Source organism: Ictalurus furcatus, chromosome 19, assembly GCF_023375685.1.
Source record: "Ictalurus furcatus strain D&B chromosome 19, Billie_1.0, whole genome shotgun sequence".
NCBI classification, from domain to species: domain Eukaryota; kingdom Metazoa; phylum Chordata; class Actinopteri; order Siluriformes; family Ictaluridae; genus Ictalurus; species Ictalurus furcatus.
This window is the reverse complement of record NC_071273.1, coordinates 3967643-3980470: the sequence shown is the minus strand read 5'-3', so window position 1 is coordinate 3980470 and position 12828 is coordinate 3967643. Positions and strand designations below refer to the sequence as shown.

Below are 12828 nucleotides of genomic sequence, written 5' to 3'. Positions count from 1 at the left end.
GTTGGTCGTGACCTCAGCTTCAAGCATGAGCAGAACCTGGTTGGTCATGACGTTGGCTTCAGGCGTGAGCAGAACCTGGTTGGTCATCATGTCAGCTTCAGGCGTAAGCAGAACCTGGTTGGTCGTGACATCAGCTTCAGGTGTGAGCAGAACCTGGTTGTCCGTGTCAGCATACTCGGGCGTGATCAGAACTTGCTTATCCGTGTCAGCAGACTCACGCGTGAGCAGATCTTGGTGGTCATGATGTCGGCTTCAGGTGTGAGAAGAACCTAGTAGGTCATGACGTCGGCTTCAGGCGTGAGCAGAACCTGGTTGGTCGTGATGTTGGCTTCAGGTGTAAGCAGAACCTGGTTGGTCATGACGTCGGCTTCAGGTGTGAGCAGAACCTGGCTGGCCGTGACGTCAGCTTCAGTCATAAGCAGAACCTGGTTGATCATGACGTCAGCTTCAGGCATGAGCAGAACGTGGTAGAACAAAAACAATTCTAGATTCCTTTTCAACACAGTAGCAAAATTAACTAGGAATAAAACCACTACAGAGAGAAACACTCAATCATTACATAGCAGTGAAGATTTCATGAAATTTTTCATCGATAAGGTTGAAAATATTAGACGTGAAATACAGGCCATTAAATTAAAACCGGACAGTACTGTAACAAACCCATTACATGACAATGTAGCAATATCAGATCAATGTTTAGAGTATTTTGCTTCGCTTAGAGAGACCGAACTAGCTACATTAATCTCTTCAGCCAATTCATCAACTTGCATACTAGATCCCGTACCTACATGTTTGTTTAAACAGATTTGTCCAGGAGTAATTGAACCACTTCTAAATATAATCAATTCTTCCCTAAGCACTGGCTATGTACCTAAATCACTTAAATTAGCAGTTATTAAACCCTTGATTAAAAAACCTGATCTTGACCCGTCTCAATTGTCCAGCTATAGACCAATATCAAATCTCCCCTTCATCTCTAAGATTTTAGAAAAGGTTGTAGCAAAGCAGTTATGCTCGTACTTAGATAGGAATAACATTCATGAAATGTATCAGTCAGGGTTTAGACCTCATCATAGCACAGAGACAGCATTAGTTAAAGTAGTAAATGACCTTCTACTGACCTACGATCAGGGTTGTGTCTCTCTGCTTGTGTTACTCGACCTTAGTGCAGCTTTTGATACTATAGATCACACTATTCTCCTTGATAGATTAGAAAATGTTGTTGGTATTAAGGGAACAGTCCTCTCCTGGCTCAGGTCTTATCTGACCGATCGTTATCAGTTCGTAGATGTAAATGGTGAATTCTCCATGCGTACTGAGGTTACTTTTGGAGTTCCACAGGGTTCTGTTTTAGGCCCACTGCTCTTTACTTTATATATGCTACCCCTAGGTCAAATTATTCGTAAACATGGAATTAGCTTCCACTGTTATGCTGATGATACACAGTTGTATGTTTCAGCGAAGCCAGAGGACAGACAGAAGCTTAGTAAAGCTGAGGATTGTGTAAAGGACATTAGACATTGGATGTTAACTAACTTCCTTCTACTTAATTCTGATAAAACAGAAATACTTTTATTAGGCCCACGTGTAGCTAGAAGTAATCTTTCTGATCACATGGTTACTCTGGATGGTCTTTCTGTTTCATCATGTGCAGCAGTTAAAGACCTTGGAGTGATTATTGACTCCAGCCTATCATTTGATGCTCATGTAGATAATATTACTAGGATAGCCTTCTTTCATCTCAGAAATATTTCTAAAATAAGAAACATATTGTCACTACATGATGCGGAAATACTAGTTCATGCATTCGTCACCTCTAGATTAGATTACTGTAATGCCTTACTGTCTGGATGTTCCAGTAGGAATATAAATAAGCTCCAGTTAGTCCAGAATGCAGCTGCTAGAGTCCTAACTAGAACTAGAAGGTACGACCGTATCACACCGATATTATCAATACTGCATTGGCTCCCAGTAAAATCTCGCATTAACTATAAAATACTTTTATTAACCTATAAAGCACTAAATGGTCTCGCGCCACAATATCTAAGCGACCTTTTGGTTTTATATAATCCGCCACGCCTACTTAGATCAAAAGATGCAGGCTATTTGACGGTACCTCGAATAGTGAAGGCTACAGCAGGGGGAAGAGCTTTCTCTTATAGAGCCCCACAGTTATGGAACAGTCTTCCTATTAGTGTTCGGGACTCAGACACAGTCTCAGTGTTTAAGTCTAGGCTTAAAACGTATTTGTTTACTAAAGCCTACCTTGACTAGATTCTGTTCTACTACTTCGCAGTCATAATAATCTTTTTTCTCCCTCTCTCCTTTCGCCGAGCCCCACATGAATTTATGGAGATACTAGAGATCCAGATCCTTTCTGCCTCTGGATGGAGCTCAAATCTTCTCTAATTCCAGACTGCTGGGACTACGGCTGCTCCTAAGGCCATACAGACTTCATATAAATCCATAATGAACTTTTTCACACTATCTGTTGTTACCCAGATGAGGATGGGTTCCCTTCTGAGTCGGGTTCCTCTCAAGGTTTCTTCCTCTTAAAACATCTTAGGGAGTTTTTCCTTGCCACCGTCGCCACTCAGTGGCTTGCTCAGTTGGGATAAATTCGCACCTTTAATATCTGTATACCATGTTGATATTTCTGTAAAGCTGCTTTGAGACAATGTCTATTGTAAAAAGCGCTATACAAATAAAATTGAATTGAATTGAATTGAATAGATCGTGACGTCAGCTTCAGGTGTGAACAGAACCTGGTTGGTCGTGACGTTGGTTTCAGGCATGAGGAGAACTTGGTTGTTTGAGTCAACAGACTCAGGCGTGAGCAGAACTTGGTCAGTCATGACGTCGGCTTCAGGCGTGAGCAGAACTTGGTTGGTTGTGACGTTGGATTCAGGCATGAGCAAAACTTTGTTGGTCGTGACGTTGGCTTCAGGCATGAGGAGAACTTGGTTGGTCGTGTCAACAGACTCAGGTGTGAGCATAACTTGGTTGTCTTTGTCAGCGACCTTGGACTGGAACTTGGTGTGGGAGGTCGCCTTGTTGATCTCACACTGGAACTTGGCATGGAAAGTAACATCGTCAATCTCAGACTGGAACTTGGCATAGAAGGTCACATGGTCGATCTCAGACTGGAACTTGGTGTGGAAGGTCACATCGTCGGCCTTTAGCTGGAACTTGGCGTGGGAGGTCACCTCATTGAGCTCAGACATGAACTTGGCTTGCGAGGCCATCTCTTCGACCTCAGACAGGAACTTGGCTTGAGAGATCGTCTCTTCGACCTCGGACAGGAACTCGGCTTGAGAGGTCGTCTCTTCGACCTCGGACAGGAATTGGGCTTGAGAGGTCATCTCTTTGACCTCGGACAGGAACTTGACTGGAGAGGTCGTCTCTTCAACCTCGGACAGGAACTGGGCTTGAGAGGTCATCTCTTCGAACTCGGACAGGAACTTGGCTGGAGAGGTCGTCTCTTTGACCTCGGACAGGAACTTGGCTGGAGAGGTCATCTCTTCGACCTCAGACAGGAACATGGCTTGGGAGGCAGTCTCTACGACCTCAGACAGGAACATGGATTGGAAGGTCACCTTGTTGACCTCTAGCAGGAACTTGACTTTATGCTGGAGCTCTGGAGATGAGACCACCTTGTGGGTCTCATGCTGGAGCTCTGGGGATGAGACCGCCTCGTGGGTCTCATGCTGGAGCTCTGGGGAAGAGGTCACCTTGTTGACCTCCGATGGGAGTTCAGCAGGTGAGATCACCTCATGGGTCTCGTGCTGGGGCTCTGGGGAGACGGTCACCATGTTGACCTCAATAATGTTGACCTAAAATAATATGTCTAAAGACAACAAGAAACAGAAACGAGTACAACAACGAGTAACAGAAACCACAAGGTGCAGAGAAAGTGAGTTTTTATTATTAATTTAGGAGTGTAGTTTAATTCTGTGCTTTTTGTGCATCCATAAAAAATAATGCTATCTATCTATCCATCTTATTTAGTTAGTTTATATTTATATTATATATTAGTACTTATGCATAATTTTTTTATGGATTCACAAAAAGCACAGAATTAAACTACACTCCTAAATTAATAATATACATTCATGTGTGTGTGTGTGTGTGTGTGTGTGTGTGTGTGTGTGTGTGTGTGTGTGTGTGTTGGGTTCTTTTCTGTTTTGGATAAACAGTTGTGTAAAGTTTTAGTCTGAATTTATATTTGTAACACTCGGCTTGTGGATTTTATTTTTTTTTAAAAAGGCACTGAAAGTTTGCCCCGCCCCATCCGATTAATCGATTAATCTAAAAAAAAATAATAATAATAATTGTCCAACTAATCGATTATGAAAATAATTGTTAGTTGCAGCCCTATTGTTAACATAATGGAGGAGCAAGTGCAGATAAGAGCTTTTAATAAAGAGGGACAGGCTGACAAATAATGCATAATAATGCATTATAATGCAAAATAATGCATAAAAAGTCACCAAAAATAAAGTATTTGAACCTCATAATTAAATACAAAATGAGGGGAAAAATTGCATAAAGGTCCACTTTTTGAAAAAAGAACCTCCCCTTCCACTAGGCTGGCTAGGAGCCTGTAACATAGTCTCCTTCATCTGCTTTAACAGGAATGTCGGTTCCATTAGATAAGATAAGATAAGCTTAAACTCTATTGATCCCACACTGGAGAAATTCCCTCGTTACAGCAGCTCAATTACATAAAAAAAATAAAAAATAAGAAAGAATACACATTAAATGGGAATAGAATAGAAAAAAATGTCTAATATATACATACATACATATATATACATATATATACATACATACACACACACACACACACACACACACACATATATATATATATATATGTGTGTGTGTGTGTATATATATATATATATATATATATATATATATATATATATATATATATATATATATATCAGAGATGCACTGATACTACTGATACTATTTCTTTCTACTTTACTACTTTACAACCGATACTACATTACTGATAACCAATTATTCAGAGTGATATTGGCTGATACCGATAGTTTGGTGGCTCTGCCTTTTATACCTTCTTTTAAATGAATAATAATTTATTCCACTATTCTGAAGGAAATGCAAATTAAAACTTTAAAAAGTTTTTAAAAAGTTATTTCACAGTAACTGGTTTCATAAACAGAAAACACATTAAACACATTAACATTAACACATGAACTAAATTCTGAAGATTAAAGTAAGTTTTCTTAACTTATTGAATGTTATTTATTATATAATAAATAATATTATTATTTATTATATAAAACTTTTTATATATATACATTAAATGGATATGAAATACACTACTCTACAAATATATTTTATGTGCAATATATACCTTTTTGTCAACTCATCTTCATTTAAATCTTTCAACAGTGTATGGCCCTTTAATTCAGCCCAAGGGTGAGTGAGCAGCCGGGGCGCTGGGGGGGGTTGTTTAGACTCGACGCCGAAACTCTTGCTTCACTGTTGCTCTCTTTTGGTGCAAAATTTTTAACAGTGCAGAGCTTACAGAGCTTAGAAACTGCAGTTTTGTCTTCATTCCACACCAGAGACATCATCTTTACACACAGCACAAAATCGATGTTTTCCTGCCCTCTTTTGATTGACAGGATATAATCGAGCCTGATCATCGGATGTTTTTAAACTATCAGCCAATGGCCAATAGCGTGAAAAATCGCCTTTATCGGTCGATACCAATTATGGGCCAGTACATCGGTGCAGCTCTAATATTTATATGTCACCCTTTTATACTTTCCCCTTGTTTGCTGGATGGTGGAAATCTTCCGCACGGTGCACCATTCACGAGCCGTGAATGGCCGTCCAAAACATTTGGCGGCGCTGAAGCGGAACTGTCTCTTCTGTGCCACTGCGGCAGTTGCGGGAGGAGCGATCTTTGTTTCCTGCGCGCCAGCAACTGGCCTGTCGCCACAGTACCCCCCCCCCAGCTCCGAGCCTACTGCCGCTGCATGTCGGGCCCACAGGGCGTCCCATCTTGAGAGGCCATCTGCATTTCCGTGTTGGGTCCCTGCCCGGTGCTGGACCTGGAATGAGAAATCTTGTAGGGAGAGGAACCACCAAGTCACCCGGGTGTTAGTGTCCTTGTCCTTGGCCATCCACTGGAGTGGGGCGTGGTCTGTCACCAGGACGAAGTTCCGCCCAGCCAGGTAGCACCGTAGTTCCTCGATGGCCCACTTTATTGCTAGGGCCTCCCTCTCCACGGCTGCATACTTCCTCTCTGCTGGGGACAACTTTCGGCTAATGTAGAGGACCGGGTGCTCCTCCCTGTCGAAGGTCTGTGAGAGGACCGTGCCCAGCCCGGTTTCTGACGCATCTGTGTGCACGGTGAATGGGAGGGCGAAGTCCGGGTTACGTAGTACGGGGGCACTGGTGAGGGCTTCCTTCAGGTTCTGGAATGCCCGCTCTGCGTCTGTAGACCATTTCACCCGGTCCGGCTGGCCCTTCTTTGTGAGATCTGAGAGGGGGGAGGCTAGAGAGGAGAAGTTAGGTACAAACCTACGGTAGTACCCCGCCAACCCCAAGAAGGCACGTACCTGTTTTTTTGTCGAAGGTCGAGGATAACCCTTTACTGCCTCAATTTTCTTCGCCTGTGGCTTGAGTAAGCCCCAGCCAATACGGTACCCGAGGTACTGTGCCTCGGTCAGCCCCAGGTGGCACTTTTTGGGGTTGGCTGTCAGCCCGGCCTTCCGGAGCTCCTTCAGGACTTCCCCCAGGTGGAACAGGTGGTCCGACCAGGTGGAGGAGTGAATGACCACATCATCCAGGTAGGCGGCTGCGAAGGCACGATGGGGTCGCAGGACAATGTCCATCAGCCTCTGGAACGTCGCAGGAGCTCCATGTAGCCCAAAGGGGAAGACCCGGTATTGCCAGTGGCCGTTCGCTGTGCTGAAACCGTCTTCGGTCTCGCCTCTGGGGCCAGCGCCACTTGCCAGTACCCCTTTGTTAAGTCCAGGGTGGAGATGAAATGAGCCCTCCCCAATCGCTCCACTAGGTCGTCCACCCAGGGGAGGGGATAGCTGTCAAACTCCGAGACCTAGTTTAGCCTCCGAAAGTCATTGCAGAGGGGCATACTTCCATCAGGCTTTGGTACGACTATGATAGGGCTGGACCAGGGGCTGTTGGACTCCTCTATGATGTTGTCCCGCAGCATCCGGCTGACCTCCTCCTCGATAGCCCTACGGTGGGCCTCCGGGACCCGATAGGGCCGCTGCCGCACCACCACTCCCGGCTGAGTCTTGATTTCATGCTGTACCAGCTGAGTCATGCCTGGGGAGGTAGAAAAAACATCGGTAAATTGCCCCACTAACTCTGTCAGCTCCTGCTTCTGGGCGGGGGTGAGTTCTTCGCCCAGTTGGACTAAGGTGCCCTGCTCTGTCCACCTTTTTAGCAGGTTTATGTGGTACGTTTGTGTGTCTGCTCGCTTACCGGGCTGCTGCAGGCAATAGTTCACGGGACCTCTCCTCTCGAGGACTGTATATGGGCCCTGCCATTGAGCTAGGAATTTGCAGGAGCTGCTGGGCACTAGCAGGAGTACCCGATCACCAGGTTGGAACTCGCGGGGTTGTGCTGGGCGGTTGTACACTCGTTTCTGTTCCTCCTGGGCGGCTCTCATATGTTCCTGGACGATCGGGGCCACTCGGTCGATCTTCTCCTGCATCTCCTGTACATACTCGATGACTGAGCGGAATGGGGAAGGCTGTTGTTCCCAGGCTTCCCGTGCCACGTCCAGCAGTCCACACGGCCACCGTCCGAAGAGGAGCTCGAACGGTGTGAAGCCCGTGGATGCCTGGAGGCACTCTTGGACGGCGAAGAGGACGTATGGCAGGAGAAGGTCCCAGTTCCTCCCTTCCTCGTCTACCACCCGGCGCAACATCTGCTTTAAGGTCCGGTTGAACCGTTCAACCAGCCCATCCGTTTGTGGGTGGTAGACTGATGCCTTTAGGTGTTTCACCTGCAACAGCCGACACAGATCAGACATAAGCTTTGACACAAACGGGGTACCTTGGTCAGTTAGGATGTCTTTTGGGATCCCCACACAGCTGAACAGGAGCACCAGTTCTTTGGCGATGTTCCGGGAGGTGGCTTTACGCAGTCGTACCGCCTCGGGGTATCTGGTGGCATAGTCCATGATTACCAATATGTACTCGTGCCCTCGGGTGGATCCTGGGAGCGGCCCGACGAGGTCCATGCCGATCCTCTCAAACGGGACGCCTATGATGGGAAGCGGGATGAGTGGTGCTGGCGGGGGCTTCCTTGGGGCCGTGCGTTGGCACTGGGGGCATTGTTGGCAGAAGCGTCGGACCTCTGCGTCCATGCCTGGCCAGACAAAACGGTCCTTCAGCTTCTCCAGGGTGTTTCTCGCACCCAGGTGGCCCCCGAGCGGATGGGCATGGGCCAAGTGCATCAGGGCCTGCGTTCTGGCTTTGGGCACGACTAAGAGGTCCACGGTGTCCCCTCGGCGGTTGGTCCGGTGGTACAGTAAGTAAGAGGAGGGGAGTCTTTGACCAGAAAGTAAGAGGAGGGGAGTTTCTGGTTCGGGCTCTGGTCAACCCCTTCGATCTGGCGCACCTGGGCCCAGCAATACTTCAGGCGGCTGTACTCTTTCTGCTCTCAGCCAAAGTTCCCCTGCCGGTTTACCTGCTGGAACACAGACAAGAGAGGGTTAGAATGTGTGTGCAGCTTACTTTCTGTCCCAGCGTCCACCTCGCCTCGGTCCAGGTAGGCCTGTTGCACTCATGCTTCCTTTGCTCACTGGGGCAGTTTTGGCAGATCCAGCGTGGGGAGGACACGTCCTGCCGACCAGGTTTTCTGGGTCTTCTTCGGTGTCCTATGATTTGGCTTGGTCGGGCTGGGCTTGTCCTTGGGAGTCCCGTAGTCCGGGCGGCCTTGCTGGTGTTGTCCCTCTTTGCCGAGTGCCAGGGTGGTCAGGGTGTGTTCTAGGGCGGTCAATAGTTCCCTGGATGTCCCGGGGGCTCGCATCCCACGGCCTGGCGTTCGGTGGGTGGCAGGGTCCTCAGGAACCGGTCCACGGTCACCCTCTCTACAACCTCGGTGGCAGTGTGCATGTCAGGCTGGAGCCACCTCTTGGTGAGGCGCAGGAGGGTGTCCATCTGTCCATGTGGCTTGGCTCCTGGCCTGTAGCGCCACCGGTGGAACTCCGCCGCTGCCTGAAGCGGGTTTCGCCCACACCACGCCAGGATCTCTCTCTTTACCTCTCCATAGTCAGCTGCCTCCTCCCGAGAGAGGGAGTAATAGGCCGTGCGCGCTTCCCTGGAAAGCAGCGGGCCAAGGATGCGTGGCCACTCATCGCGGTCTCACTCTTCGCGACGGGTGACGCCCTCAAAGGTCTCGAGGTAGGCCTCGATGTCATCTTCGGGGTTTAGAGGGGGAAGCAGGGGTCGGATCTCACGGCCAGGATCAGGAGGGGCGTAGCAGCTGCGGGAGTCGCTGTCCTCAGGGCTGCTAGTTCTTGTGTCACAGCTTGTAGGCTGTGGGCGAGCTGTTGTGTCACCGTTGGTGACCCACAAGATGGGTGGGTCTGTGGTCATGCCTGCATCCTCCACCAGTGTAGGGATTTTAGCCAGCGGTGGGCGGAGCACAGACACACAGGAGGCTGTTTCAGTGTTATGGGAGATTTATTCAATACAATCGGTGAGCGGGGGTGCGTGTGTGGGTGCACGTGTGTATGTGTGTGTAGGTTGAAGGGCAATCAGGCGGTGAGGGTCTCAGCCATCGGCGGTTACAGCCAATGGGGTGGGACGGAGACGTCACACGCGTCGGAGTCGCCTGAAACCAGGAAAAAACACACAACAGCGATTAGCAGACATGCACGCGTCGGCAAAACTGCATAAAACAGGCCAGAGATTCGCACACATGCTTGGAGATACTTCTCTCTCTCTGCGAGTGGAATGTCACCCTTTTATACTCTCCCCTTGCTTGCTGGATGGTGGAAATCTTCCGCACGGTGCACCATTCACGAGCCGTTCATGGTCTTATCACCCTCTCATGGTGAAAAAGATTTTATATAATCTGTGCTTCCTCGTCCACAGGACATTCTTCAAAAGAGCACTCTATGGTCCATCAGCTCTCTGAAACAAAGTAACCCTGGAACATAACCTGCTCCGGACCAAGTTATGGTCAGAGAATAAGTTGCTATGGCTACTTAGATACCCTGAAAGTTACCTCCGTTTTTGGAACTGAAAGTTGAGGTTATACGTTTTCTCTTAGTATACTTACAAAATGGTTCTGGAATACCCCCCAGCTGGACACCCCATGCAGAAAACAACAACAACAACAATAATGCAATCCAGTTTTTGGTATTAATTAATTATAGGCCATTATAAAAAATATTATATTACAAGAAAATTAAAATAATTCATAACTGTTATACAGAACTAATAATTAAGGCATATTCCTAATAATTAATGTTTATTTATTATAATAAATATTGAATAAATATACACGCTTTGTGTTTGCATTGCTAGATGATTTGCTTTTATTATGAAAAATGTGTTTGGTGACCCAGACCTAGAATTCTTTGTGTTTACGTTTCTTCACGCAATCACGCGTCCATGCGTTTACGTTTGTTACATTTTTGTGCTTTCGGCCTTCCATAATCGGTCTGCGCAGCGCCTCATGAAATCGAACACACCTGAAAGCTTCACGTCATCGTCGATGACGTCACTACAGGAAACTCACACACGCTTGGTCTCGGAGCTTCCCTCTCCACACGGGCTTTGAAGCTCTGATCCTCTGTGTAACTTCACTAAAGGTGAGTTCATCTGAAACTTACCATCTGAGATACTCGGTTAACAGGTTAGTGGAGATTCTGGAGTCATGAATCTCTGTGTTTTTCTTCCAGTGTCCTGATTCTTTACTCCTCTTATAATGAAATCAGAGTCCAGACCCCGCTCTTTAGGAAAATCTCCACAGACTCCTGCTGCTACTGGCTCAGAGGTAAAGTTTAGTCACGTGTCTGATTTCTCTTTTCATTTTTAAACTCTGACAACTTGTTTATAATTAAGTAACCATGACAACACTATATACAACAAGCAGAAAACGTCCCAGCAAACAGCGCGCGTTCTGATGACGTCACAAGTCAGTCTCTTTTCGTCAGTGTGATATTACTTTATGACAACGTTGTTAGTTTACCACGTCTTGATAAGGTTTATTATTATATATAATCTTGGCTAACGGTCCAGAAACGTCGTGGCCACGTCCTCCAAAAACTCTCTAACTAGTCTCATTGAGAACGATGTGAAGACGTGTTTTTATTGTTTGTTCTTTATTGGTTGATTCAGTGTTTACAATACAACAAAACTTTATTCATGAACTCTTTTACATAACAGACTGAGGACACAATAATATTTGCATAATTCAAAACAAAAGTAGAAATGAAAAAAATACATAAATAAAACAAATAAAAATAAGAGAACATTTGTAGGGGTTTGTTATATGAGTTTAATATTGTGTAACAATGAAAACAGGTTTCTGGCTTGGGGAATAGTCATTATTTTCAGTGAGTTCACATATATAGTTATTTCTTTTGAAAATGTTTGGTTGAGGTATCTACATTTATGTATAAAAAATTTGACTGATTATTTATCAGAAAAGAGATTTTTTTGTCAAGTAAAAGAGTCTATAACACTTTAATCTTTTGTTTCAACCAGTTTTACACATCACTCCAAAAACCTTGAACAGATTTGCAATTAAAAAAAACCAAACAAATGTTCCATTGTTTCTATATCAGAATTACAGAATAAACATTAATTTGAGATTTCCATGTTAAATATAACTTCGAAATTCTTTAGTGGGATATATTTCATTCATAATTTTAAAGTGCACTTCTTTGATTTTGGGGGATATGGAATAAGAAATATATTTCCTCCTTATTTCACATCTGACTTTTCTATTGTGATGATTAAGAATGTAAGTTCGTCTTACAGGACTCGGATAGCATTCTTGTACGAGACATTTCCTCAGAAATGTATTAGTGCAGTGTTTATCTATAAAATGAACTTGGTTTATCCTAGGCTCATGAATCTTTGGACTTGTCTCTGTGTATTTTACATGTTCTCTTATTAATCTAATCATTAGTAAAGGGATACGTTTAATAATTTTGTTATAAATCCTTTGAGGGCTGTTTAGTTAAAATTTGCTACAGAGGCCCTTATAATCCAAGATATTACCCTCTATGTCCATAATATGTAGTACTGACCAGATTTCTTTATCCCACCATTCTTCTATAAATAAGGAATGTCTATTTGTTAATATACGTCTATTGTTCCAAATTGACATATCATGTGGGCAAAAATTGTTTTTGAAAAATATTTTCCAATATAGAAGGACCTGTTTGTCAAAAGCTGAGAGTTTAGCTGTCCAAGACAGCTTAGATATTTCAAAATCCCATTGTAAAAGAAATGTTATACCCCCACATTTTTAAAATATTCGAACACAGAATTGTATACCAATATTCATTCAGGTTTTGCAACCATTTTAGTTTAAGCACTCCATTCATAATATCAAAGTCAATTGTGTTTAGTCTAGGGCTGCAAATAATAATTATTTTCATAATCAATTACTTGGCCTATTATTTTTTTTCGATTAATCAGATGTTTATTTAAAATAAAATCCACAAATTGAGTGTTACAAATATAAACTTCAGACTAAAACTTTACACAACTGTTTGTCCAAAACAGAAAAGAGCCCAATACACACATAAACCAGAATATATATTATTAATTTAAGACAGTCGTTTAA

At 44.7% G+C, this 12828-nt stretch overlaps 2 protein-coding genes across 4 annotated transcripts in view; one reads left to right on the top strand and one right to left on the bottom strand.

The window, feature by feature from the left end:
- Positions 1-2696: 2696 nt before the first annotated feature.
- Positions 2697-5473, bottom strand: LOC128623679 (microtubule-actin cross-linking factor 1, isoforms 6/7-like). The gene is made up of 2 exons (XM_053650831.1): positions 5387-5473; positions 2697-3847 (listed from the first exon to the last, which is right to left on the bottom strand). Exon 2 carries the CDS (start codon positions 3810-3812, stop codon positions 2697-2699), a length of 1116 nt encoding a protein of 371 aa, XP_053506806.1. The 5' UTR covers positions 3813-3847; positions 5387-5473.
- A 5326-nt stretch (positions 5474-10799) lies between these two features.
- Positions 10800-12828, top strand: part of LOC128622961 (zinc finger protein 883-like) — a 37229-nt gene continuing 35200 nt past the window's right edge. Inside the window, exons 1-3 of one of the 3 annotated variants that reach the window (XR_008388482.1) lie at positions 10800-10840; positions 10931-11025; positions 11125-12640. The gene's annotated coding sequence lies outside the window, so the exon portion shown is untranslated. Of the gene's footprint in view, positions 10841-10930; positions 11026-11124; positions 12641-12828 lie in introns of those variants that run through there. The other 2 variants (XR_008388481.1, XM_053649738.1) reach the window with 2 other exon arrangements.

Excerpts from the sequence above, each read along its gene's own strand:
- LOC128623679 (XM_053650831.1), bottom strand. The coding sequence starts at position 3,812 with ATGGTGACCGTCTCCCCAGAGCCCCAGCACGAGACCCATGAGGTGATC.